The sequence below is a fragment of the Diachasmimorpha longicaudata genome, chromosome 3, assembly GCF_034640455.1.
Source record: "Diachasmimorpha longicaudata isolate KC_UGA_2023 chromosome 3, iyDiaLong2, whole genome shotgun sequence".
NCBI classification, from domain to species: domain Eukaryota; kingdom Metazoa; phylum Arthropoda; class Insecta; order Hymenoptera; family Braconidae; genus Diachasmimorpha; species Diachasmimorpha longicaudata.
Genome location: NC_087227.1, coordinates 8,518,444 through 8,544,139, shown reverse-complemented (window position 1 = coordinate 8,544,139; position 25,696 = coordinate 8,518,444). Strand labels below are relative to the sequence as shown.

At 39.1% G+C, this 25,696-nt stretch overlaps 2 protein-coding genes across 10 annotated transcripts in view; both read left to right on the top strand.

Annotated features, from left to right (window-relative positions):
* The window catches only part of Rbp6 (RNA-binding protein 6), a 329,371-nt gene that overhangs the window by 288,535 nt on the left and 15,140 nt on the right, over window positions 1–25,696 (top strand). For all 9 annotated transcript variants that reach the window (XM_064116332.1, XM_064116330.1, XM_064116331.1 and 6 more), the window contains 4 exons: window positions 15,674–15,756; window positions 16,369–16,453; window positions 21,404–21,436; window positions 21,652–21,735. In XM_064116332.1, the coding sequence (XP_063972402.1) occupies window positions 15,674–15,756; window positions 16,369–16,453; window positions 21,404–21,436; window positions 21,652–21,735 (285 nt within the window). The remainder of the gene's footprint in view (window positions 1–15,673; window positions 15,757–16,368; window positions 16,454–21,403; window positions 21,437–21,651; window positions 21,736–25,696) is intronic.
* Window positions 16,464–21,392, top strand: LOC135160135 (uncharacterized). The gene has a single exon (XM_064116346.1). The coding sequence runs from the start codon at window positions 16,465–16,467 to the stop codon at window positions 16,807–16,809; it is 345 nt and encodes a 114-aa protein (XP_063972416.1). The 5' UTR covers window position 16,464; the 3' UTR covers window positions 16,810–21,392.

The following is a 25,696-nucleotide window of genomic DNA, read 5'->3' as shown; positions in this document are numbered from 1 at the left end:
TCGTAGTATATCAAAACTAGGGGTTCCACCGTCGTGCACAGGTGTTCAGGTATTTAATCAGCCCCAAGTGACAAAAGGAAAATAAAGAAGTCATATTCAGGCATTTTATTATCTCCTGTGAAACCCACCCTGATTATTCCATAAATTCCCAATGAAATTTTATTCGTAACGCAGGGGTTGGAGAATTTCTCTTCCTCCTTCGATTTTGATTAATTTCGCGAATTACGTTACTAACCCTTTTGCCCCATACTTGCGGCAATCCACTGGGGGGTGTAATCCTCGGAAAGAGTTTGTTCACTCGCGAGAAAAATTCACCCCCTGGCGGCGTTGACACGAAGTACAACTGCCTTTATTACGTCTTCGGCCGTTAAACACCCAATTCCTGCTTCGTAACACGTGTCGTAATATGAAAACTGAGGGCTGTACCGCCATACACTGCTGGTGAAATATTTAATCAGCCCCGAGTGTCAAAAAAAAAAACAGAAAGAGTTTAAACTCCAGGGGTTTATTTTCTCGTGCAACGGCCAGACTGATTATTCTGGAAATTGAGAATTGAATTTTAGCCATAATAGAGGGGTCTGAGAATTTCATTCCCACCTCGGTCTCGATTAATTTCAGAAACTGCATTGGAATCCATTTTACCCCATCCTCTCATCCCCCTTTTCGTCCCTCGGATTCTCAGATATCCCTGGATTAGCGCAATTTCACGCTCGAAAAATTAACTTCTTCGAGATTTCTGATGAAGCCGAGGGAGAACAGAGAGTCGATTTTCAATCCCTCCACCATTGGTAGCGAATCTCTGGAATGGGAATTGAGAGTTTCCAGTGGGCGATGGCTTGTGTGGAATTACAAGGAGTTGGGAGATGTCTGTTTCAGTGGTGTTGGAGATAGTTTGATTTTTCAGGATTTTTGTGGGGTCGAATGTATATGCTGAATACCCTGAATTAATGGCGGAATCAATACTTGTCGCTTTGACATGCCTGAGAGTTTTTTTTTGTTCTCATAATTTTGAAACGGACGCTGATCATTTGGCCTTTGACGTTTTTTTTTCGTTGATGATCCTCGAATCAATCCAACTCTCTCGACGTTGCTAACTGGCGTTCGCCTATTCATTTCGTAAATCCGACCTCTATCGACGAAATGTATGAAACCAGTCGGACTATTCATGCAAATATAGAAAATTCAACGTCACGTTTATGTGCATGAAATTCCGAATTTATCAGTCGGGTGGAATTAAAAATTAAACGCTCAGAGGAAATTAATTAATGAGTACTTTTTTTTTCAATTTGGTTGATGAGTTTTGCGGCATTTTCCTCATCTCCGATATTCTAAAGAAATTACCAATCATCCGGAAATCGACTCACCACTTACCCAAAAACAAAATAGGCAACGACTCGTAATTTCCGTTATCCAGCAAATTGGAGACTGCGATAATTAATTTTTGATTGAGCATCCAATCGTATCAGAAATTAGATGACCCTCGAAAACACATTTGGAAGAACCCCTCCCCGTAACTCGCAGTGATTCAATTACCACAAATTGATCCGGAAATTGCGCGAAATTCTTCATGTAACTTCTGCCCTCCTGCCAGCGCTTGAGTATAAAAATGTTGATTCTGTTAAAAAAAAATTCCACGTCACCATAAATTTTTGTAATCTGCACTCAACGAGCAGGTCTGAAGGAAGAGGGGAAAAAAAAATCATGAGAAAAGTGTCGGCAAAGGAAAGCCCGAAGAATCAAGGGGGTGGAAAGGAGAAAAATGAGAAAGCCCGGACAACCTGTCGCGTTTAATCATACTAAGTGCCACAGTCAGGCCTTTAGGCCTATCGGATTACTGCCAATCTCTACCAAGGGTGGCGCCCATTTACCCTTCAACTACGCTTTGCCCGTTAAATTCGACGTATTTTTTATCCCCGTAGAAAAATATCCCGATTATCTTCAACATTCATAAGCGATATTAAATATTCGTCCTCTGAAATTAATGTCGCCCATTTTTTTTCTGACTCAGGTACATGCCAATCTCTCATTTACGAAGCCATAAGGAATATTTTCTTTGTGACTCAAAGTAATTCATTTCACACAATGAAACCAGAAAAAGCTGGTGAGAGTGGGTCTCAGATGAAAAAAAAAAGAAAAAAAAAACCTGGTACTCTTGAAAATTCATTTTGCTCGGCTAGTCTCTCTGAAACGACGTTGATGTATCGATAAAAAATTCAGAAGGTTTTCAGGAGTGAGTTTCAAGTCTAAACTTACTTCTTCACCTCATTACTCGGCTTTTTTCAGAAAAATATAGTTCACGGAGTTCGCGTTTTTTCATCCGCAAAAAAATTTCATTCTTCACTGCTCGAAAATCGTTGAATAAACGTATACGACATGTGAAAAATTCAATCTGCCTTTGTTTGAAGCATTAGAATCATCGGGGGTAGAAATGACGAGACATATTTAGAACCATTTATTTTCAGATTGTTCTGCTTTTTCATTCTGAAGATATATGACATTCCGAGGCTGTATAAATTTCAACTCGCCACCCTCAGGCGTCATAAGTCGTTCATAATCTAGCATAGGGGTTGGGAAATCATAGTTTGAATGCCTGTACAACATCAAACCCCTTGGCTACCATCTACACAAGTATTATTTCACGTATATATGTGAAATGTAGTCAGTTATACTGGCATTTTCCAGCGTCGACTAGCAAACATATTAAATGATGCTTGGATTTCCCAAGTGATACCTCCGAGCGACGATTACCATTTCCCCGAGTGCAAACCAGAACAGTTCTCATTTTGTTTGACATTTAAATGCGAGCCAACTACTTTCAATTAGGTATTTAATTTCATTGAAATATTGTTAATAGAATTTTAGTTTTGTTGGGGAATAAGGGAGGCATTTAATTTGTGGGAGAGCTTCGTAAAAAATTTAATCGTCATAAAAGCGACTAACACTTTTTCAGTAGTGAATCGCTACTTCGCTACTGAGTTGTCTCTTGACTTCTCAAAAAAATTTTATACTGAGAATTTATGTGCCATTTTGAGGTGACGAAAATACTCTAAGTGTGCACCGGTGTATATCTCATTTATATTCTGAGTGCCCTTGTCCTTCTGAACAATTATAAAATATATTGGAGAGTCCTTGCCATCCAGGACCCGATTTAATATTAATTCTGGATGAGGGAACCAGCATGCATACCTACCCTCTATTCATGAAGGTCTCGAGCCAAGAAATCTCCTAGGACATCACCAAATCATCAACATCTAGAACTCTAGATGCCCAGATTCCTGTCATCTGACAACCCCATCTACCCCCAAGACCATTCATTCATGATTTACTAATAAATTTCCGCGGGCATGACTGGAGAACCCGAAAATTTATAGTTCCAAAATCATCAGAAATGTTCTCAGACATATGAAATTCATGCGTTGTACATCACTCAGGTGATACAACGTTGGGCGTCAGAATGTGTTGCCGGTGGCCCGGTTGTTGGTTACCATCCCCTACCTACATCCCTGTAGAGTTCTCTGGGGAGACTGGTGGGGTAGCCTTTCTATATATCCCGGATCCACCTCTCCAACGCTCACTCGCACATTCATGGAATAACCTAGCAAGTTCGTGCGTTCTCCCGGTGGATCGTTGCAACAGTTGGCATTTCCCCGTGGGTGTCGGAGAAAGCGACGTGACGAGAAAAAGAAAGGAGTGAAAGAAAAAAGTAAATGAATGCATGAAGAAGAAAAGAAGAAATTGTTCTACTGAATTATTAAAGAAACATTGCAAAGAGACCATAAGATTTCTCGTTTACCATTTAATTAAGAAAAGGGAGAGATGTTATCTGGACAAAGGGTCAAACATTGATTCTGCTAATCAACACAGTCATTGTTAATTGCTGTAATGGATTACAATTTTCCCAAGTTCATAGGATCCAAGTCACCTGGTTTCTCCAACCAGTCATGATCATAAAATTGCATAAACTTGGTGGTTTTAGTGTACCCACAAGGCTTCACTAGTGGCTAATCTATAGATGAACCTATCGTTAATCCTCTCAAGATTTACTATATCGTAAACACCATGTGGCAGGCTCTCAGCGTGTTACTAACGTTGGGAGTTTGTTAATCTCGACGACCTAAGCACCATTACAACAAAGTAGAAACTTTGATCGTTGGCTACTTTGTTGTACAACAGACCAGAAAATTGCGTAACGAAGATTCAAAGTGCAAAAAAAAAAACACGAACAGGCCAAGTTGAGATGAACAAGTGGAGAAGGGACTGGCATGTAATCAGGAAAATGGAAAATGTGTGCATGAGGAGACGAAAGAAAATGCCGAGAGCCACGACATTCTACGACACTTTCCTAACTTCATTGTCGGCTGACAATCGAAGTAACATGCAGCATAAGCAGATACGTGGAAAATTCCAGTGGAAGTACAAATTCCAGGGGAGGGTGAGCTCGGGAGATTTTCCGATCACGATTACTGTCTTCTGATGCGATGAGAATACCCGTCATGACGGCCAAATCTCTACGATTACCAGGTTTTCAGGTACTATAAGACCTTATGTATTCCAAGAATTCATTGGGAAGAATCAGCGACTTGTCATGAAGAAATTCCTGGAGTACCTGATGAATACATTTTGTAAAAAAAGTGTGGGACCAAAAAATTGGACTGCTTCAGGGTGAAAAAAGGGCGACCTAATTTTTTCCAATATCTCAATTTTCAATCAAATTATGCCAAGATATCATCCACCAGCATAATCACATCGTCTTGATCTCCGTTTTCTCACCCGGAATATCCATTGCCATTCAGCACTGTTCCTCCAACATATTGGAAGATTGAATCTACCAACTTCTCCATAACATTTTCTTTCTATAAGCCCGGTGCTCCACCTACATAACATTCAATATCGTTAAATTTCAATGTACAAAGTCAAATGGATGAAAGCGTGTCTCATGAAACTCAGTCAATTTGATATTTCAAGTGTGACGACGACTGTATGGATATTAGATACCACGGGAATCCCTCGCACACAGCCCGGCAGTTACAGTGAATGTCAAAAGGCATTGCATAGCACTGAAGTACCAGTGGGTGTGTCTTAGAATCCCAATCTCGACGGAAACGCGTATTACCCTCGACGGGATGAGGTTGGATGGAGGAGAAGGTGAGGGAGAGAAATGGTGTGAGAGGGACCTAGTGCAGAGGAAGACGGAATAAGATACGACGACGAAGACGTCAGCGACATCTCAGTAAACTGACATTTAATCGTCGACATTTTCGCCGCAGGACAAATGAACGACACAGCAATATATATCCCCGAGTATTTATCTGTCTTTGAATGTACGACTATATTCTCACCAAATATACGTGTAATATTGGTGCGACGAAGAGGGTGTAAACGTCAAGAAATAGATCGTCGTCAAGAGAAACAGAAATATTTTTTTCGGGTCATTTGAAATTTTGGAATTTGGACGTTTGGGGTATCGCTCGGCTGGATGTGAGTAAATGGGAAATTTATTCAATTTGCGAAGTTGAAAATAGTTAATAGCAGACTGGATCACGCAATCTGCATAAGAGCATGGGAATTGGCCAGATTTATGTGGAAATAATTCATCGAGATTGTAAAAACCTTTAGTTCAATTTTAAATCTCCATCGAACTATCAATATTACCCAGAAATCTGATGAATCAAATCATGTGCGCATTAAATTCTCGATTTTTTTAATTTATATGAAGAAAAAGAAACTCAAGAGCAACTGACAACGCTCCAGAAAATATAAAAAAAAGCATGAGAAATCGATCTGCAGTAGCCAGTACATTGCATGCATGGCGACGTATGAGTACTATTACAAAAAATGTGAAAAAAATGGTCCGAGTTAATTAGTTTATCCTACCTTGTTCCTGGGGAGCTTGAAAAATAATTAGTCTCCTCTTTAAAATTCAACGTTCGGGTTTTTCCTCCCTTCACTGGCTGCACACTCTGCATCCCATTACGCTGCGTTTTCGGAAGCTTCGCGTGAATTAATCTCGCACGATAATTACACTAAATCCCTTGAAACTTCACTCATCCAGCGGATTTTCACAAATTTGATTGATTCACTGAAATAAAATGGAAAATCTCCGAATCAATTGTTTAACTTATTCAAAAAATCTCCGGACTGGTGAAAGCTATATTTTATACGTAGCAAGGGAGATCATAAATCACCGCAATGCATGACTGTTACTAATTACTACCATCAGCGTAGAGACCATAGGGGATAGAATAACCCAGAAAATAACGTGGAAAAAGTATATTTGCCGGAAAAAACCCCTTGAACTTCTCCCTGTAAGTGGAAACGAAAGAAAATAAAACGGTAATTTTTCATTGCGGACAATCTGCCGAGTTTCATCAATTCCATTTCACCCTGTGGCGAAAGTTAATTGACGATCTCTCTCCTCTACACCAGTCGTCCTTCCAGTCTCTCCCTCTTTCTCTCTCTCTTCTGTTGCCGAGTTAATTGAACGAGTTTTCTTGATAGCACCAATCAGTCTCCCTGAATTCATCTGTTCTTCTATCCCTCGTTGTAATTATTTAATAATTGTGACAATCTCATACTCAATGTGTTGAATTTCCCAGAATGATTAATTGTTTCTTTGAGATGAATTGAATTGCAAGTGCGTGAAACAACTGTCCAAAACCGGACATGATTGTACTGTTATAACAGAGATGTGAAGGGAGAGAGGCTGAACTGGCATTGATTCGGTGGGCAATTAAGCTCGGATTACAACCGGATAGGCTGCTTTATGTGCCCCAGGGACCAAATGGATACACATTGCCGAGATTACAGCGTTACGCTTTAACCCATATAGGCTAATCCAAATGCGCCTTGCTGATCTCTTGGGATCAGTTACGTCTTTCTACCGAGATACATAATTCAATTTTGTTGTAATAATTGAGACAAATATTTCAGTTGCAGCGAGCGATTGTAATTCCCCTGACCACTACCGGACATGCTCACAATTTTACTCACAAAAAAGTACGTCATCCAGTGACCAGCCGACCAATTGTTATTTTAGCTCGGGAAAATTGCATTGCGGTAGGAGGTCAACTCACGATAGCTTTCAATTCCTGACTTAATTCGGTGGCTGGCAAGAAATGGGATAAAAACAGTATAAAATTTCGGAACCTTCATCAACATCAATAACAAAGTACAGAAAGCCCAACCAAGCATTCAACCTCGAATTCTCCTCGCAGAAAGAATCTCCTCCCTCCAAAGTTTGAATTGACCATCAAAAAATAGCTCGGTATTGAAAAGAAATTAAATAACTTGAAACTTTTTCCCCGAGCTATGTTCTCAAAGCAAGTGAACTAATGTCCCCCGTACTGCTCAAGGTTTGCGCTATTTTTGCGCACTTAACCTTACTTTTATAACCCTCCTAAAAACTCAATACAGCCCCAGGCATTGAATTTAAAATTTCTGCTGCGTGTTCACTCTTCCCGAAGGGAATTGACAAAAAAAAAATACAGACGTTAAAAATTTTTCTCATTTTTACATATGCGCGTGTGGCCATTGGATCAGGAAACGAGTCGAAGTTTTATAATGTAGAAATGTAAGAAAAGACGTAATATCAGTTGTATTGTGACTATCTCCCTGAGTTAACAGAAGAGAATGAGATAAAGCAGGAGGGAAGATGGCTTTGGCGGTGAGAGAGATGGCTTCATTCTCTTTCTACTTTCTTCACTACAGTCCAATGCGATATAAAACTTGTCTCGTAAATCAAAGTGCGCCCGTGGCACACAGTCACATTGCCTGGAATACACATATATTTTATTGTTTCATAATAAAACTTTGGCGACTGTTGCTTTTTTTTTTTTTTACTCGATATCGTTGGGCGTAACCTGGTCTTCACTGATGTTCAAAAGAGGCAAGCAAACTTTTCTTTTTTCTTCATCCAGAGACATCACAGAGTATGATGTTATACGTTGTTACAGTGAGACACTGTCTTCATGGAAACAGACCTTTACGATCTTACAAATCCGGCGAAAAGATACTACCGACTTCAACCCCCTTTTTTACCCCTCAGTTCTGTCTTCGATATTCTTTTTCCCGTTCTGGTCCTCTCTCCACTGCTCGTTGAAAGTTTCACTGAGCGACTTATTCTCGATCGGCTCATTTAAAAAAAAAAGAAATGACAGAGAGAATGAGTGAGAGAAAGACGCAAAAGTTATCGAAGAAACGTCCTGGGAATTCTCAGTCGATCCAATGATGAAAATCTAAATCCCATGAATATACTCCATCCGGTAGAGCTTTTTGCGTCATTGATATTGACGCGCATACATCAGAGTCTATTACCATATTGAGTCTCGTTGTTCTCAGGAGATGTAATGGCTGAAAAATCGAAAACTGAGGAATCTGGTTTCTCCCATCTCCGCCATGTCCTGAAAGTTCACCCTAAGGGCTCCATCAAAGTGGTTCATCGTCGATACAAGTTTCAAACAATCGTTACGGCGAATGCTCACAGTCTCGCTCACAAAAAAAGATCGACTCAGAATGAGATTGAACTCCTTGAGCCCAATATTGATGATCCCAAATATTACCTGGTCTACTTCACAAGCATTCACCCTCAATCCCCCCCCAATGCCTCTACCAAAGTCGTTTTTAATTGGTGGGAAAATACTCGCCTAACCTTTCACCCTTTCTCCTCACACATTGTTGAACATCATCCCTCCCATTCCCCCCTTTCATCTATATAATTGCAGCGTAAACATTTCCCAGTGCGACGGTTTTCGCTGATTGCGAGACTCATTATCACGGTAAAACAGACCTCCCAATTTCTCGAGATTTTCGACAACGAATATTTACGGGAGAATTTCCTAGTTCTCACCGTTCGTTGATTAAACAACGAATCATTATAATTTGTCGTAATCAGTAGATAGGAGTCTCGAAGTTACGGGGAATACATCAAAGATGAAATAAAAAAATGGCTTGTGATAATGTAAGGGCGCGTTGACAAACGACTCCTGGAAATCATCAACGTGAAGAAGTTACCGAATGGGTACCGCCCAACTTTGTGATAATAAATCGTAGCAATTTCCCGCCACAAGTGCACAGAGCGCAAAGGGTGAAAGGGGTGTGGGGGGTGGGTCAAAACCGCGTGGTGTACATACGGAATAGTTCGTTCCTGACAAATACGATACATGTATCCACTTCTCTTGGATATGGGCAATACTCTCGCCTTGTTGGTATGTGTGTGTGTATGTGGTGTGGCGAAATGGGAAGCGAAAACCAGTTGAGTGCGGGGTGGGGCCGGGGGGGGGGGTGAATTGCGAGAGAGAGAAAGAGGGGGAGGAGAAGGAGACTGAAGAGGCAGTGAATTCGCCGGGTTGGACGGCAATGGGGCTTGCTTCATCCCCTAAATGAGGGGCCGAGTAGAGAGGCGAAGCGGTCCCGAGGCTCTTGGTGAAATGATGGTTACCTCTAATAGAGAGGGATTCCGTTCAATTATATCTTATGGCGCTATTCCAGACTGTAACAGCCAACTTCATATGATTTCTCGTGGAGGAAAAAAAATCACACTGGAGAGGAAAATCCTCCAATCTTGAATTCTCAATCATGGCTGATTAAGGCCATCTGGAATGATGAGGGTGAACTACGTGGAGAATTAATCCCCTGATGTCATAATGATGTGATGAAGCCGCAGGCAAAATTTCTGGTTATTGATGTGAAAAATGAGAAGTTATTTGGAATCATTTCAAAACATCATAAGTCCACATCATTTTTGCCTCAACGATGAATTATGCAAATGTCACAGGAAATTCGACCGCACGTCAGAGTGGCATCAACAGTTTGCTGGAAATTTCCATTAAAGTTTAACCTCAATTCAGAAACATCTGCCCAGATGATATCATAAAACTGATGCAGAGACATCTGGCGAATAACCGCTTGCCTAATCTATCGTAAGAGATTCATCCCACTTCATCCTACAATTTTATTCCCTCAGTGAGATATTTTTTAACCCCCCCGGAGATGAAGAAAGAAGAAACTCATTTGGATTTCACGTCTTAATTAAGACAAGATGATTTTCGTAAAAAGTTTCCGCAAAACGTGAAATAGTAATGGCTCTCTCGACTTTCTTCTCTAAAATTGAATTGGAAAAAAAAAAAGAAAACTATTCAATGCGAAGGCTGGTAAAGTTGGTAATTAACTGATTCACTAATTGATTCCTGCATTTGTATGCAGCATTGCACTTGGTGAAAACGAAAGGGAATGGAGGAAAGGGCAATTCATGAGGACAGAGATAGTTCAATGCGATGAGACGGTTGTAACGATGGAATGCGGTAGGGATGAAATCAAAAGGGTTCTGAAGAGAAGAGGGGGGGTGGGGGGGAAGAGCCAGCGCTGGGGAGGGGGCTTGGATATATGCAGGGGAGGCGTTTGTCACCCCCACGGGGGATTCAACTCGATCCACTGTAATTAGTCACTCACGCTCGTTCGCCAACGCCGTCTACGGTAATTAATTGATCGCTAGCCATTATCGACGCCAGTTGCCACTAGGGAGTGAGTGAGTGAGTGAGGGAAAACTAACCCCCGCGTCCCTGAATTCTAACATTGAGAAGTCACATCATTATTATATTTTTTTCCTGATAAATAATCAATCTCTCGTCATGAAATCATTGAACTGTGAAAATTATTGCCAACTCGAGGTCTAGCGATAGTTAACTAACTGGGGTAAAACTTTGTGTTGAAGTTTTCTCCCTCGTTCCCCTCCTTTATCGGGTGCTTCAGTCTTTCGCGATCGGGCGATACGAATTAACATCTCGACTCGGTGATTTGCATCTCCGACTTTATTTCACTTTTTTATTTCACCCAAGTGATACGCCGAGTGTTGGTATTTTGCACGCGAAATGGTTTTTAGATTTATTGTTGACGGTTTTACGGTGTTTTTTGTTCATTTCCAAATTTATGCCCTGAATCTTGAAAATCAGGTAGTGACGTCAGGTTATAAATGAGATTTACCACTCCATTCTGTTCCCCCCGGCCCCCGGAGCCCATGAAAGTCATCGAATCATCACAAATTCGATGAAATCAAAGCCCACAACATCAGCAATTTTATCCCTCCACAGCATGACCCATAATAATAGTACCTTGCTCAACGTCAATATCCCAAGAGAATGATCACTGTCTTGACATCACCCTATACTGCTTGTGAAAGTTTTAAGTCGCCTCGTAAAACTAGGCAGTAGTAATGGTTATTACTGGTCAGCCATGAGGGGTAGATAGTGGGAGGAGTGGCAAGCCACAGGACAGGAAGTTAGTAGCCAATAAAGGGCCCAGCCGCGTAACTGCTGCTCGTAGACCTCGAGTTACTTCCTCCCATGGGGTTCCACACTGTGTGGATTCGAGGAGGGGGAGGGGGGGGTGAAGAGGGGTGGTGATGGTATGGGAGAGGTGAGTGGGTGGACAACAGAGAAGCTTCAAGTCCAGTGGCACTGCGTTATTTGGCATTCGCGCAATCGATTAATACCGTAACCCACCGTCCGACCCCCTTCATCCCTCCACCCCAAGCCCCTATTTGGTCAAGAAGACACGTAGTGGGAATACTAATATCCTGTCTGACCATTTCCTAGTAACAATCTACTTAACAACTAGTGCGCACGCCTGCGCAGTCATTAATGTTTCAATGGTAATAGCCGGGGGTAACAATACATGAGGGCCCAAGGTGGGTGAAAGAGGGTGGCGTTAGTTTCAACTGCAGGTAGGAGAGGTGATCGAGTAAAGATATGACGCCAGAGGGATGAGGTGATCAACTTGTTGATTTACGGCTTGGTCCTAATACTTGGATGAGCAGGGGGTTGGGTCTGACCAGTGGGGCACCATCACTACTTAATGGAATCATACGAATACCTTGGCTGCAATGAAAATACATGCAACCTGGGGGGGTGAGTGAGTGAATAGTAGTCAAGGTGAGGGGTTATAACAACCCCTTTGAGACTCGTGACGGCCGTCCCCATGAAATGAAGCAATCGAGTTTATCGGGGAGTGGTAGGGTTTTGGATTATTCAGGGTGATATTGATATGGAGGCGTATTGCTGGGAGGGGGATTATCAATTATTTTTGGATGTTATTCGAGGGAAGAGAATTTATGGGGCGCTTGCACGGAGTATTTATGACGAGTTGATTGGAAAGTACTTTTGTTGCGTATGGAATTGCTTCGGATATGTACAAGCGCGTGGGGGGAAGAGTACTTTTTAAAAATATCTAATTCAATAACCGATGACGATGAATCGATAATATCGATGTTATTCTCTATATATTGTCAATTTTGGGGTGGACATCGCCGATCAATTCTTTCCAATATTTTATCCTAATCGCCATTTGCAGGTATATCAGTAGTATTAAGGGTCCAGCTTAAGGGTGCCATTATGGTACGATATTTAATGAGGAATTATCTAAAAGAGTATGAGTAGAATTGAAGTGTGGGGGGGGGGGTTGGGGAGGGAGAAGGGCTTAATCTGAGCTTTTGCCGCATTATCTCGGGAAGCCCTGGGCTGCACTACCGATCGTAGTTGGGCGCCGGTTGAAGCTGACTCAGTTTCACCGGTAATCCGGTAGCCACCCCTCCCCCCTCCCCCCGAATGATCCCCTACTTGTTTTCACTATCGCCGGAAACGGAACTCGAAACTATCGCGGACCATCGAGCGATTGCGAGCATTAACGATTTCTCTCGGGCCTTTTTATTTCCGTGAAAATCGTATTCGACATTTTTTTTTTAGATTTCAGTAATGTGTTTTGATGAACTTCCGCCATCAAAGGGGAAGTTATGAACGACAAAAATGGGTGATATGGAGTGTAAGTGCGCACGGCATTTCCATATTCACGGGTTGGGAAAAAAAAAATTTAGCACTTTCAAACGACTTCTCTACTTCGGATGGAAAAAAATTCTCTCAAACTCTTTTTAAATGAAAAAAAAAATGTTAACATGACCCATCGCTTTTGAATTGTGGAAAGTCGAAGGATGCAAGGCCATTTCATGTTTTCAACGCTTGAGGGTATTTACAAGTAGGTGAAAGGGTACAGTTGACACTTTTAACGATAAATTTTCACTTCCAACGAATTAATGTCTACGATTCAGTGGCAAAATAAAAAAATTGTTTAAATTGATATTCACTATTTGATATTTCTCAATTAGTGTTTGTCAGAGAGTTTCTCGTAGGGTCAATGAGGCTCCGGTTGTAATAACCAATCTCATAGAAATTTTTTCGCACTATCGAGTGGTGAAATGTGTCAATGATAAAGTACAAAAGAAAATAAAAGAAATGCAGAGTCGTGAAAAAATAGAGGTACCCTGTGCAATCATGGAGCGGCTGCTGTCCACATTTTTGTTTTAATTTTATTATTTCGAACTGAAGGGGGAAAAAAAAAGTGCAGCCTTAATACCGAACAAACTCTGGGTGGCCAGATTAATTTTTCTAACGAAGCCCGGTGGCAAAAAAGTTTTGCGCGATTTGCATTTTTACCACGAATTAAAAGTAGAAGCGAAAGGGAGAGAGGGAGACAGGGGAAGGGAGAGAGTGGAAATAAAAAATTGTGAATACGTAAGGGGGTGGAAAAGGGGAAGGGAAGTTGCCTGGAGGTTATGTGGGACGATTCAGCCGTGGGAGAAATAAAGGTGGGAGATGGAGAGGAAATAAAGTACGACGGGTGGAGGAAATTTCTGGAGGCCAGATGAAGGGGATGAGAGAAGAACAAAAAGAAGCATGAGAAACTGGAAAAAAAAGAACCAGGGGGAATATAAACTGACGCAGCACTGTACGGGTAATTTTACACCGCACTTATAAGGATCATTGAGGGAGCCTCTGGGTTAAGAGGATATATAGGAGAAGATGTGACAGGATGAGAGATAAAATGAACATTTTGGTGTTCATCTTATCCGTTTTTATTGAAATGAGAGCAGCTGGTGACTAGAGGGCTGACTGTGCATGATTTTTTTTTTCCACTGGTGGAAATGGAAAATATGAATTTTCACTGTAGACACTCTGACCCTAGTGACCCTTGTGGGCCTTCTCCGCATGTCTCATTCCAATTCACCTTGATATTAACCAGGATTACATGGAGTCACCCCTCAAGGACTTCATTTCGTATATCTGGAGTTGTGAAATAATAAGAAAAGCTTGGGTATTAGAATATTCAAATTTTTCCAATGTTTTTATCTGGTAGATTCGGCCCCACTGTGTGAGAATCTTCGTGAGCAAGAAGAAGGAAAAAGTCTTATTGAGTCAACGAAATTGAATTGTACAGCCGGTTACCTTGGCAGACATTCCTGTTGCTCGGAAATTTGTTTTTCGAGTAAAATTTTATCACGATGTTTGCGGATTTTTGTACAGCAAAGCCCTCAATTTTTTTTTATGGACAAATGGATGGTATTAGTTTAGAAAAGCTGCCTTCATCATCTGTGGATGTACTCCAGATTCCATTCAGTATTTAATACTTTCCTCAAAAGAACAACATTAATTAAGTATCAGTCGCAACGAGGTAAAAGTACGTACCAAATCCTCTTACAGAGGTAGCATCGGAAGCACCGAGTCCTCTGTAAATGACATGATCTTCAAACTGGACGTCTTTACAGATTTTCTACTTAAAGTAATCACCATCACTGCACTTCAGTCTATTCCCATCACTGCGACAAACAGTAATGAACAAATTCTCTGTTGTGGGAACGATGTCGTAAGGGTTCTTAAGTGATGTCCTTTGACCTCGATATGAAGAATGTCAATGAAGTAATAGATGTAAATAATTCTGAAAACGCTACCCCAAATTTTCGACATATTCATCCACTCCCGAAACTCCCCCTGGAGTTGAATAATCTTTTCGTATATAAGGAACGGAGTGCACGAGAAACTCAAGATATACTAAATTTTCTCGAGAGGTTATCACGGACGACATCACCCGGATATTTCATAAACTCAGTCAAGCCGTTTTTGGACTTTTGAGTTGCAAAATTTCTCCACCGAGTAATGTGGATTTAAGAAGTAACAGTGGACTGAGAGGAAGCCTAGATTAATATCATCCACAGTGAGCATTGAAAAGTTTTTAATAACCCTTAATTCTTGATGAAGTTACCTCACCGAGTCACTGAGAAAATAGTTCCAGCCATATAAGCTGGTGGAATGAGAAAATTGTGGTAGTTAGTCTTCCTCAAGTGATGCCAAGATTTCAGGCAAGAAAGCCGATTAAGTATTTTCACTGGGTACTATCCCACTTCAATGCAAGCCCAAACTTTTCGTCTAAATATCGAGTAAAGTACCTCGCGGTTTATGATTTTGCACTGATACGAATCATCAGGCCAATGTATCTGAATATGATGAGGTAAAACATCCATCCAATCCCAGTTAAATGAGGGAATACAATTTTTTAGATTTTGTGATACACATGATAAAGCTTCCGTTTGGAATTCATCATTTCGCAGGGGTGGCTTTCGATTAATGTTTATTTATCGGGATTATTTGAACACTCTGTTTCATTATCAGCTTCGCATAATACAAAATCATTCATCAGGTCGATTTAAATAATACGAGATTTAATCATTTGTCACAATAGTCATTTAGGTTGGATCAACTGTTGATTGCGCTTGGCATCTGTTGATCGTAGAGATTTCATGTTTAATCCATTTCCACCAATGACTAATGTTTTTTCCCCATTTTTTTGATTGCAGGTTTTGGCTTTGTGACATTTCAGAGTGAGGACATTGTTGACAAAGTTTGTGAAATTCACTTCCACGAGATAAACAACAAAATGGTGAGTTGTACATTCCAATTATGTAAAATGGTCAGATCTAGCTTGAGACTCCATTAATGATCATCCTGTACCTCAGCTCCATCCGCATGAATAGATCACGTTAACAGCATTCTCAATTTACCCACCCTCCAAGGCAGGCTACACCCCTGTTCTCCCCCAAAATTAAAGATCTCTGCAAGACGACGAGACACTATTTACCAAGTACACCACCGCAATGGAAGGAGAATTCGGAAAGCGGACGTCAGTGGTAGGAGACCAACAAGAGATGAACGGAATTAATTTACCGGATAATCGAGGCAGAGTCCAGGCTTCACATTGGCTATTTGTATTTGGCACACATGCCACCCGTTGGTCTACCCTGTGCCATTCTTGGGAAATATTTGAACTCGGAAGTAGAGATTTCCCAGTCTCTTGGACATCAGGAACAATTGTGAAACTTAGAACTCCTTTGAACAGCATTCCCTGTATTTGATCCTGTCCAATATGAGTTGAATTGATCACTTCGTATTTAGATTGCAACCAAAATGATCGACTAACTGATCAAGTCACCAATCTCTCTAACAACACCAGACCATTGACGGAAGCGGTAATGGAATGTCATTCTGCTTTCAGGTTGAATGCAAGAAAGCACAGCCAAAAGAAGTTATGCTCCCGGCAAATTTGGCGAAGACGCGAGCGGCTGGTCGAGGTGCATACGGTGAGTTGGTGATGGTTGCGACACCCCCCACCACCTATCGTTACGCGCCGTACCCCCTACCATCAGCCGCAAGTGCTGCAGCACCGCATCATCTTTTAGCCCCAATTGTAGCAACCACACCAAGTACAGCTGCATATCAGTATGCAGCACCACCAACAGCATCAGCTGTTTACGATGTCAAAAGAGCACTTGCTGCTGCTGCAGCTGCTGCTGCATACAGACCGCATCCAGCAGCAGCAGCTGCTGCTGCAGCCTCGCGTGCAGCAACATTGAGTTACTCAATGAGCGATTTACTTGGTGTTCAGGGATTAGATATGGGAACTGTTTACCATCCAATACCGACTATTGGTCTATGACCCACGATACTGACACCACTGTCAAGACCACAGTAATGACAAGGGACGAGTTAAACCATTTACACTTTGTTATGGTTATTTGAAGACTTGACTGATACGCGACCAACGAACATTCCAGACACTTTGGTGATATTATTGGTTTATTTGAGTTATTAAGGAGACTAGAGTAGGAGAAATGCAAATTTGAGACTGTTCAATGCGATGTTCAGAAATACTGTGATCGTAGTGACATTTATTTAGATGGGCCTGATGGTGATTCTGGTGAATTTGACTCGATTAAGGTCCAGGTACGAGTTGATAGTGACAGAGCTCTCCTGAACCTTTCCAAGATCTGATTATGTTCAACGTCGCCAGAAGAGCTTCTAGTGATCATGCTAGGAAAATAGAAAACAGAGTAGAATTTTCTTTACCAACTGGGGCCTCAATATATTCCACAGTAGATGAATCCAGGAAAGCCTGAAAATAATGGAACCGAAAAGTAAAAAAATTCTAAGACTGGTAGTGAATATATTTCCTTAGGCGGTCAGAACCCGAGTAGAATATGGTAGACAATAACAAAGTGTTCAAAAAAGAAAGCGATTATAATAGAACAAGTGTGAAAAAGAGAGATAAAAAAAATAACGGGAATTACGTTTCGAAGTTGCTCAATATCTTGCCCTATCGTCGGGAACTGGGGTTCGAGTGTAGGATCCAATGAATATAAATTTAAAGCAGTATGGGTATATGGGCCATCGAAGAGTCTTGGACGATTTATTATCGAACCACGGTGTGAATCGGTAACGACGGGAAATATACTAGTGAATCTCACCCCTTCTATCCTATCCCCTCTACCCACCTGGCCCACCGATCCACCCGTTATTCCTCTTGATAGAACTCCAACGAGGAGGGAAAGAAGGATAATAACTATGCCAGCTACGAAGTACCTAATTCAGTTTCACCGTAAGCCCACCGGCTATATCGAATAATTAAGTTCCGGCGTCTATCACAATTACCGCTAAAAGCACTTCAATTAAAATCCTATGGAACTTAATGCCTTCAGCCGGCGAAGCGTGTCCGTGGGGGTGGTTGGTTGGTGGCAACTACTGGGTTCTAAAAAATGAGGGTAGGTGGGGGGACCTTTCAACTATTATGTAAAAATGGTTTTTGGAAAGTTTGACAAACGTTTGAAAGGCTTTTGCAAATCAGAAGTACTTTAAAATGAAACAGCTTTAGAGTCAAATACAGAATGAATTTTTTGAAACAACTTCGGGGGTTGAAACGCTCGATCATTTTTCCGGCGATAAGTTGGGAATGAATTGGATTTCAATATTTTGAAACAGCCCAGTGGCCTAAAATCGTCAATTTTCCGTAGACGTAGATCGTAGATTGTAGATGACAAATCAACGAAAGTTCAATAATCAATCGGTAGAGGACAGGTCAAAAGGACAGCTTTATTTGCTTCACTGACAATGACCAGACGACTCACAAGGGGAATTACTTTAAACGCTATGATGTTTTTTCAACTATAAAAAGTAATAAAAGATGATGCGAGTGCATGTGGCTAATATTCGCGATAACCGACGCGCGTCATTTTTTTTCAATATTTTTTGCTATAACTTCATGAAATTTCATAATACCAGAGCAATACTGAAAAAAATTATTGATAACGTATTTATTAAGAGAAAACGATGATAAATCGTATATAACATATATTGAAACGTGATTAATTATACACCCAAAATCTATATCTACAACGATGTATATATCAATAATGAAATGATATATCACTAATGCTTTAAAAGGAATTATAATCAAACGTACCTTGAAACTGAATAATTCCATTTTTCTAGATTATGTCGGATATATATTCAAACAAATGATATACTATAATAAATGCTATACGATATATTGTTTTTTACCATTGAAAAACCAAAATAGCATTTGATATTGAATATTGGATATATTTTATGAGAAAAAAATTTCCATTAGCTTAAATTTCCGTACTTATATTATTTCCTCATTTTCCATTTTTGTTTTCTGTAATAGTCACTATCTATATTTCGTGAGGCATCATTAACTTAGGCAATAGGTAAATACTTGTGTCACACTAGATTAATATTGAAGAAGAATTCTACAACTTCTTAAGTATAATAATGAAAATATAACATTATAATATTAATGTGAAAATACTATGATAATTTACTCTAGGCAATACCTACCTTAGGAGTCTAATAACTAGTTAGATTCTATATAATGATATTAATTTCTTTTGTGAACTGTATACGTTCCTATTATTGATATTAAATATTAAATATTTATCTAGCGGAATAGATTTGATGAAGAGACATATTAAATACAGTTATTAGATTTAGTATAATGTCATTAAAATCGTTCTTAACGGAAGTGCCAATAATAGTGAATAATAAATATCCACTGATGTGTCCTTCCATTGAGAATGAGTGGCTGATCTACGCATTACTATGATAATAATATTAACTATTTATTGCCAAAGAATTATATCAGCCGCATTATATTAGTCACAGAATATACCTCCTAGCGGGTATAAAATATATAATATATCATGTTCGTATACCGTAAATTTGTCACCTTCAACCTCTTAATTGTTTCGTGGTAATAATTAACAACAGAAAAGAAAAACGATTAAGCCTACTTGTATTTGAGAATTACGTACCTTATGATATTATTAATGCGTGAGACGTGTGCCCTAGAAAGTACATATGCCTGTGAGGCTCATCACAGTCAGTTTCGTAAGTAGAACCAGATAAATCTACCAGGTTTTCATTTTCATTTCTTTATGTTTATCTTGATTTATTTTATGGTATACTGATGGGCCGGATTTTGATAGTAGTATAAATATAATTACTTCACTTGAGAATTTCCAAAAAAAAAAAATTCACTCACCGAGATTTTTTCATCATCGAGAATTGTGAAGAAATTGAATGGCTCAATAAATCCTAAGTGAATTCAATTGAGATGTAAATTTAATAGCTTTTCAAGTACACCATAGCTGTAAAGTAATTTCAGATTAAATTCTCTTCACTCAAGCCACTAACATCTCTGCCCCAACTGATAAATGTTCTCACTGTAAGATTACCCCTCGGTGAACTAAATTTCAGCATTAAAATTTATATCAATCTCATGGAAATGTTAAAATAATGAGATGAATAAAGGATATAATCGGTTTCAATCATCATTAAGTTGCAATCAATGTATTCCCGATTTATTTTCACCGGTATTTTATAATTTTTTAATGAAATCAATTGATATTATGAGACATAAAGATAAACTGACGTCTTGACATAATCAAAACCAGCCCGGTAGAAAATTAGGTACGAATATTAACTAAAATACTTAATATCTATGAGTGTATATTATTTGAGATATTAGCATAGAGAGAATAATAATAAAGAGAGAAATAAAAATGCTAAATAATTGTTCATCTGCGTTATAGTCATTGGAGAGCAATATTTACATTGAATATTCCATATGGAGATTAGATAAATAGCGACTCAGTAGTTGTAGTATTGTGGTTCGGTGTTTAACATTAACTATTGTATTATTTTTCTTTTATCGTCGAATCTAAATGTCGTAGTGTGTCAGCAATTTGTTGGGATGAAAGACCCCTCACACGAAAAAATAATGGTTAGCGTGCCGAGTCCAAGATTATTATCGGGCAAAAATGGAATGATGAGGTAAATAATAGGGAAGACACCCCCTTTAATGAGAATCAAATTTATTATCGCGATTTTTTGGTCAGGAATATATCATTTATTGGTATAGAATAGATAATATTTCAATTCGTCCAACAAATATCTGACACTTTAGTCGTCAAATTATAAGATAAGCGTACATAGAAGAGAGCCTAGATACACACACATGATTATAATTAACATTGTAATATCACCAACTAACAAAAAATGATATTGTAAAAGCTGAATAATATTAACCATAGATATATTATTAGGAATATTATAATAATAGGAATTATTTTGTCGTAGACATTGGGATTTACCTTATCAATCGCGTCTGTAGAATAAATTAGCTAATGTACCTATGACAGGACATAAACATATGAGAACTAGTACGAACTTGAAGTGATAGTGCGATAGTTACTTTTTTTATATATTTTTTTTATAGTTGTGTGGTTTATTAATTTGAAACTTAGTATCCAAATTATGAAATTTCATGGATGCCAATTATTTCTATCTAACCTAGTGAAGCTTATCAGTCCTCTCCATTATAATTATTTTTACATTGATTATTTTTCTTATGAAAATTCTATCAATTATTTACATTTTACTTTACCTCTCACTGTTCTCAACGTACAATCGTTGAATTTCTGCAAATCATAGGCATTGTTTTTTATCTCCAAGCTTTGCTTAATATTTCCATGTCAATAAAATATCTATAATTCCACATATTCGCTCAGTTTATTCGTGCTGAGGTTGCAGAAATTCTTAGAGGATTATACATCACATGAGAGAGAAAGAAAATCAGTGAATTTATGAGAGAAAATACTGTCAAATTTTTTTACTCAATTTTTTTCCCTCACTCGCATACTACATCAATGATATTGATTATCTTTTTTTTATAGATTTTATGTGGTCACTGGGAGCATTACCTGACGGTGAGTATCGTGAACAGTTCATGCCCATAATTAACCAGTAAGATTACTCAGTATCCGACGAAACATGGAATGAATAACCAATATCTATTCCAAAAAAAGGCGGAAAGCCTTGCGCTCTCATTCAAACTTTAGATCATCTCATTTTGTAATGACTTTTTGACTGAATCTTCATGAAATATTGAATTAACAACGAAAAATATTTCTGTTTAAAACAGGTTTCCCAGCGGCAGCGTACGCGGCATACGCGGCAGGCCGCGGCTATTCTGGGTACCCTAGTTTCGGACTACCCTATCCGACAGGTAACCACCTTAGCCTTAACCACCTTAACCACCATAATACAGGCCACATCGCGCCCCTTAACCTCAACTTGAACCACATACAGGCGCAACCAACGACCCACCACAATCCACCAACCCCAACTGCACTCTTTTATCATCCCAATTTGGACCTATACAATGCCATGCCTCTGTGAACTAACTCGTTGCGTGCATTTACAACAATACAACAATGCTATTACAAATTGCACATATCGTAATTGAATGCTGCAAACAATGATTACTTTATCGTTCCCTGTTTTTTTTTTGGGTTATCACTAAACTCAACGAGTCATTGAGTAAGCAACAACGAATTTCACGAATCGTTCAAGCTGTACAAATTACTTAAGGATAATATAACGGATTAAAAACGAGTAAATGCGAATTTTTTTTCCGGCTGATGCATCAGTGAAATCGATCGATCGATCACTAACTACGCTTTAATATACTCGAAACTGTAACGATGGTGAATACTCGATGCAAATGAGCTAGTCCATGTTCTGGCCCTCTTCATCCCATTCCTCCCCTCATAACAAATCGATGAGTCTATCATATTGATGTGGAATGGCACACTCAAAGAGAAATATGAATGCTTCCGCGTATTCGAAGGCCATCGAAAACAGCTAGGAAGGAGGTAATTATTAACGGTGCAGGCATGAGCCTATTTTGGGTCAAGTTGATGTTATTCAACAGCGCGGAGAGATATTCAATATAAAATAATCTTGAGAGCAAGGCTTTTATTCATTTTTTCGTTATCGAGGGATTTGGCCGGAAATCAAGAAATTTTTGAGGATCATGGAGTCGGATAAATATTAGGGAATTTCGACCCTCGCGATCCTGAAGTTCGCCCCAAGTCCTGACACTCCTGCTTAACCCTCACCTCCCCTCCCCTCCACCTCCTTTACCCTTCATCATCATTTGTGCCCCTCAAATTGGTTCGTCTTTTGAGTTTATTCTGTTGCTTTAATCTCGGCTTAATTTAATCATCAAACCGATACTCGATTGACATATTTTGCTGCACCTTACGTGGAACGTTGGAGACTAATGATCAATTACTAGACTAACCAGGACTGATGATAACATTTCGGCATGAACATAAACAGAAATAATTGAATGGTGAAACATGTACCAGGAAAACTGCTTCCTCGATTTAAATTCAACCTGCGGATCTTCTTCTGGTTTCGCATAAGGTACTTTTCAGTACCTCGTGTTTTTCGGACGTTGAAATTTTCCCAGAAGACGCTCACATTCCATCCACCTCCCGCACATCCAATTGATTTTTCGAATAAAAAAATAACACACAAAATTTTGGTTTTCTTTGGAAAAAATAGTTCACGAGGCATGGCCGCACCAGGGGACAATCGTATGACGTATGAGGGCTGTCCATCCCTCATTTTCACTCAATCCCCATTGTCCCCCATCGTCAATGTCCGAAAAACACTCGGCGAAAATTTTTTCACCGCTTGATTTCTCCAGGGAATTTCTCTCGAATAATTCCCCTGAAGTAATTCAATGAAGTTGTGATCGTTCACGCGAGCTAAAAGCAGTTTCTCTGGTACACGTTTTTTTTTTCTTTCCACCGCTTGAGCAATTAGAGCTTGTCGGTAGTTCTTGAAAACGACCAGTAGTTTGCGTAGAGAACATGAACGGAAAATTATCAGAACTTTAATAAATTCTTGGATTCGATAATTTTTTTTCATACAAATTAATGATTGGTAACTAGGGATTTAGACGAGGGTATGGTGGTAATTTGCAGGTGCACTGGGACTGCCTACCCTCAGTACAGGAGACACCCCGCTACACAGCTACTCGACAGAATACAGAATCATTCCCGAGCAATGAGAAAAACATTATAATAACTGTTAGGAGAGCCGTTCGAGAGCTACAGTATCATCTAGTGAATTTTAAAATCATCTAGTGACTTTTTCTAGTGCAGTGTGACAACATAAAAATACCAATAAATATTCGTTTTTTCTTATCGGGATTGAGACAAACAGAATGTGCCGGGGGCTTCCATAACGCAGTGTTGCCATCTCTCAATTTTATTTGATCGATAGAATAAACGTCATCAAGTCAACTGTCAGAAGGTACGCCATATTTTCCATTTTTCCAATCATTTCTCTATTCTCTAGATTCAATAGAATTTTTTTAATCGCGATATATGGCAACACTGCGCTATCGTCACGCCCCTGCCGTCGGAAGAGCTGAACCAGGTATTAGTTTCTGAGAAAAATAGGAATTTTTAAGCGTCGCATTCTGACGAAATCCACGCGCTCGTTCAAATTCTCTCCGTTGTCATCCGATTTTGTTGGGGTTCCATGAAATGCACTCATCGTTATTAATGTTTTTTTAATCCCGTGCAAAGTTATTCCACCCGAACATCTTCCCATTTCTTCATCAATTACTTCTCCCGATCAACTCCTCCGCGAAATGAAAACATTTGTCCTTCCTTCAAACATGTAAACATTGTAAATATTGTTCGTTATAGTATATTGATAAAAGAAATTATTATATGTGTGAATGGGATGGGTTTTACCATTTGCGGATACATTTTAAGTGCACAGAACATTATGAATTTTCTGTTTTTAGATATTTACATTGTCAAATGATATTTTTTATTTTACAACTCCCATTCGGCGTGAAAATAGGCGGCGACATCTGTGCGGTCAATCTCTTTGAATTTTCAGCACACGAAACATTATGTTTCTGAACTGTCACAATCAATTTTTTTTATTCGAGCTGAAGAGTCTTTATAGCTTTATTCAGCCACACAATCGGTTTTATGATTTATTTAAAAAATCCAAACTGACGGGAGTGAATTGATATGTTCTATGTTTTCCTTTATTTATTCAGATACTAAAAAGTTATTGAAATTTTTTTCACTATTCGCTACCCCATGCATTCACAATATCCAATTCACGATATAAAACTTCCCCAAAAATTGTAAATATCTATTCACTACCTGTATATTACCCCAAACGTTGATAAATACCAATTAATGGCGATAAAATATCGAGATGATACCGAAGAAATGATAATACAAGCCCCAAATGTTATTCACATATTCAAAAATCGTATTCATAAACAATATAAATACATGTAAAATATACATTCGTACAATTTGTTCCAACAGGACAGAGGATGCATGCGTCAATTCCTGGCAATAATTCTATTAACATTTTTCAATTGATACCGTAAACATCGATTGATTATTATTTAAATAATTCACACCTGTTATTGCAATTATATTCGACGTAAATCAATGAATAATAATTCCATTAATACGTACGTACGTAGGAGAGTAATTTCGTGAAAAATCAATCGATTGAACAACAAAAAAAAAACAATTGTATAACTTAGTTAAAGCATTGTTTGGATGCGACCGAATGTTCACAGACGCATGGCTGGCAAACTCAGTGGTCCTACGTCAAGCAAAGCGTCGCCTGCCTCCACCCCCATTCCATTAGGTATTTTCAGCGTTTTCAAAAGAGAATCAATTAACCGAACACGGAATGATTAAAAACATTACTCAATAATTGAAAACTCAGTGCATGGAAGAATCTATATTATAGACGACCCACTGTATAAGATACCTCGAGTTCAAAACGTGTGATAATTCTATTACTTTGTAAATTAATAGCATTTCCACGTATTGATTCATTAATTCTACTCATCAATTAATTAAATGTAAAAGTTCATTAAATAAATGAGCACTGATGATGGTATCTTATATGAAAAGTCGACTGTATTTATTTTCCGGAGGATGAAAGAGAAACTTTCAATGGAGAAAACCATTTCTGGCTTTAATTTTTCCACACGATGGAACAACACTTTTCCAAAACCGTCCTCAGTATTTCTCTTTCACTCCCCTCCCTAATTTGATTTCAATTTTTTTTACATAACCAAATTAACGAATAATAAAATTGTCATCGAAGAGAAGAATTAA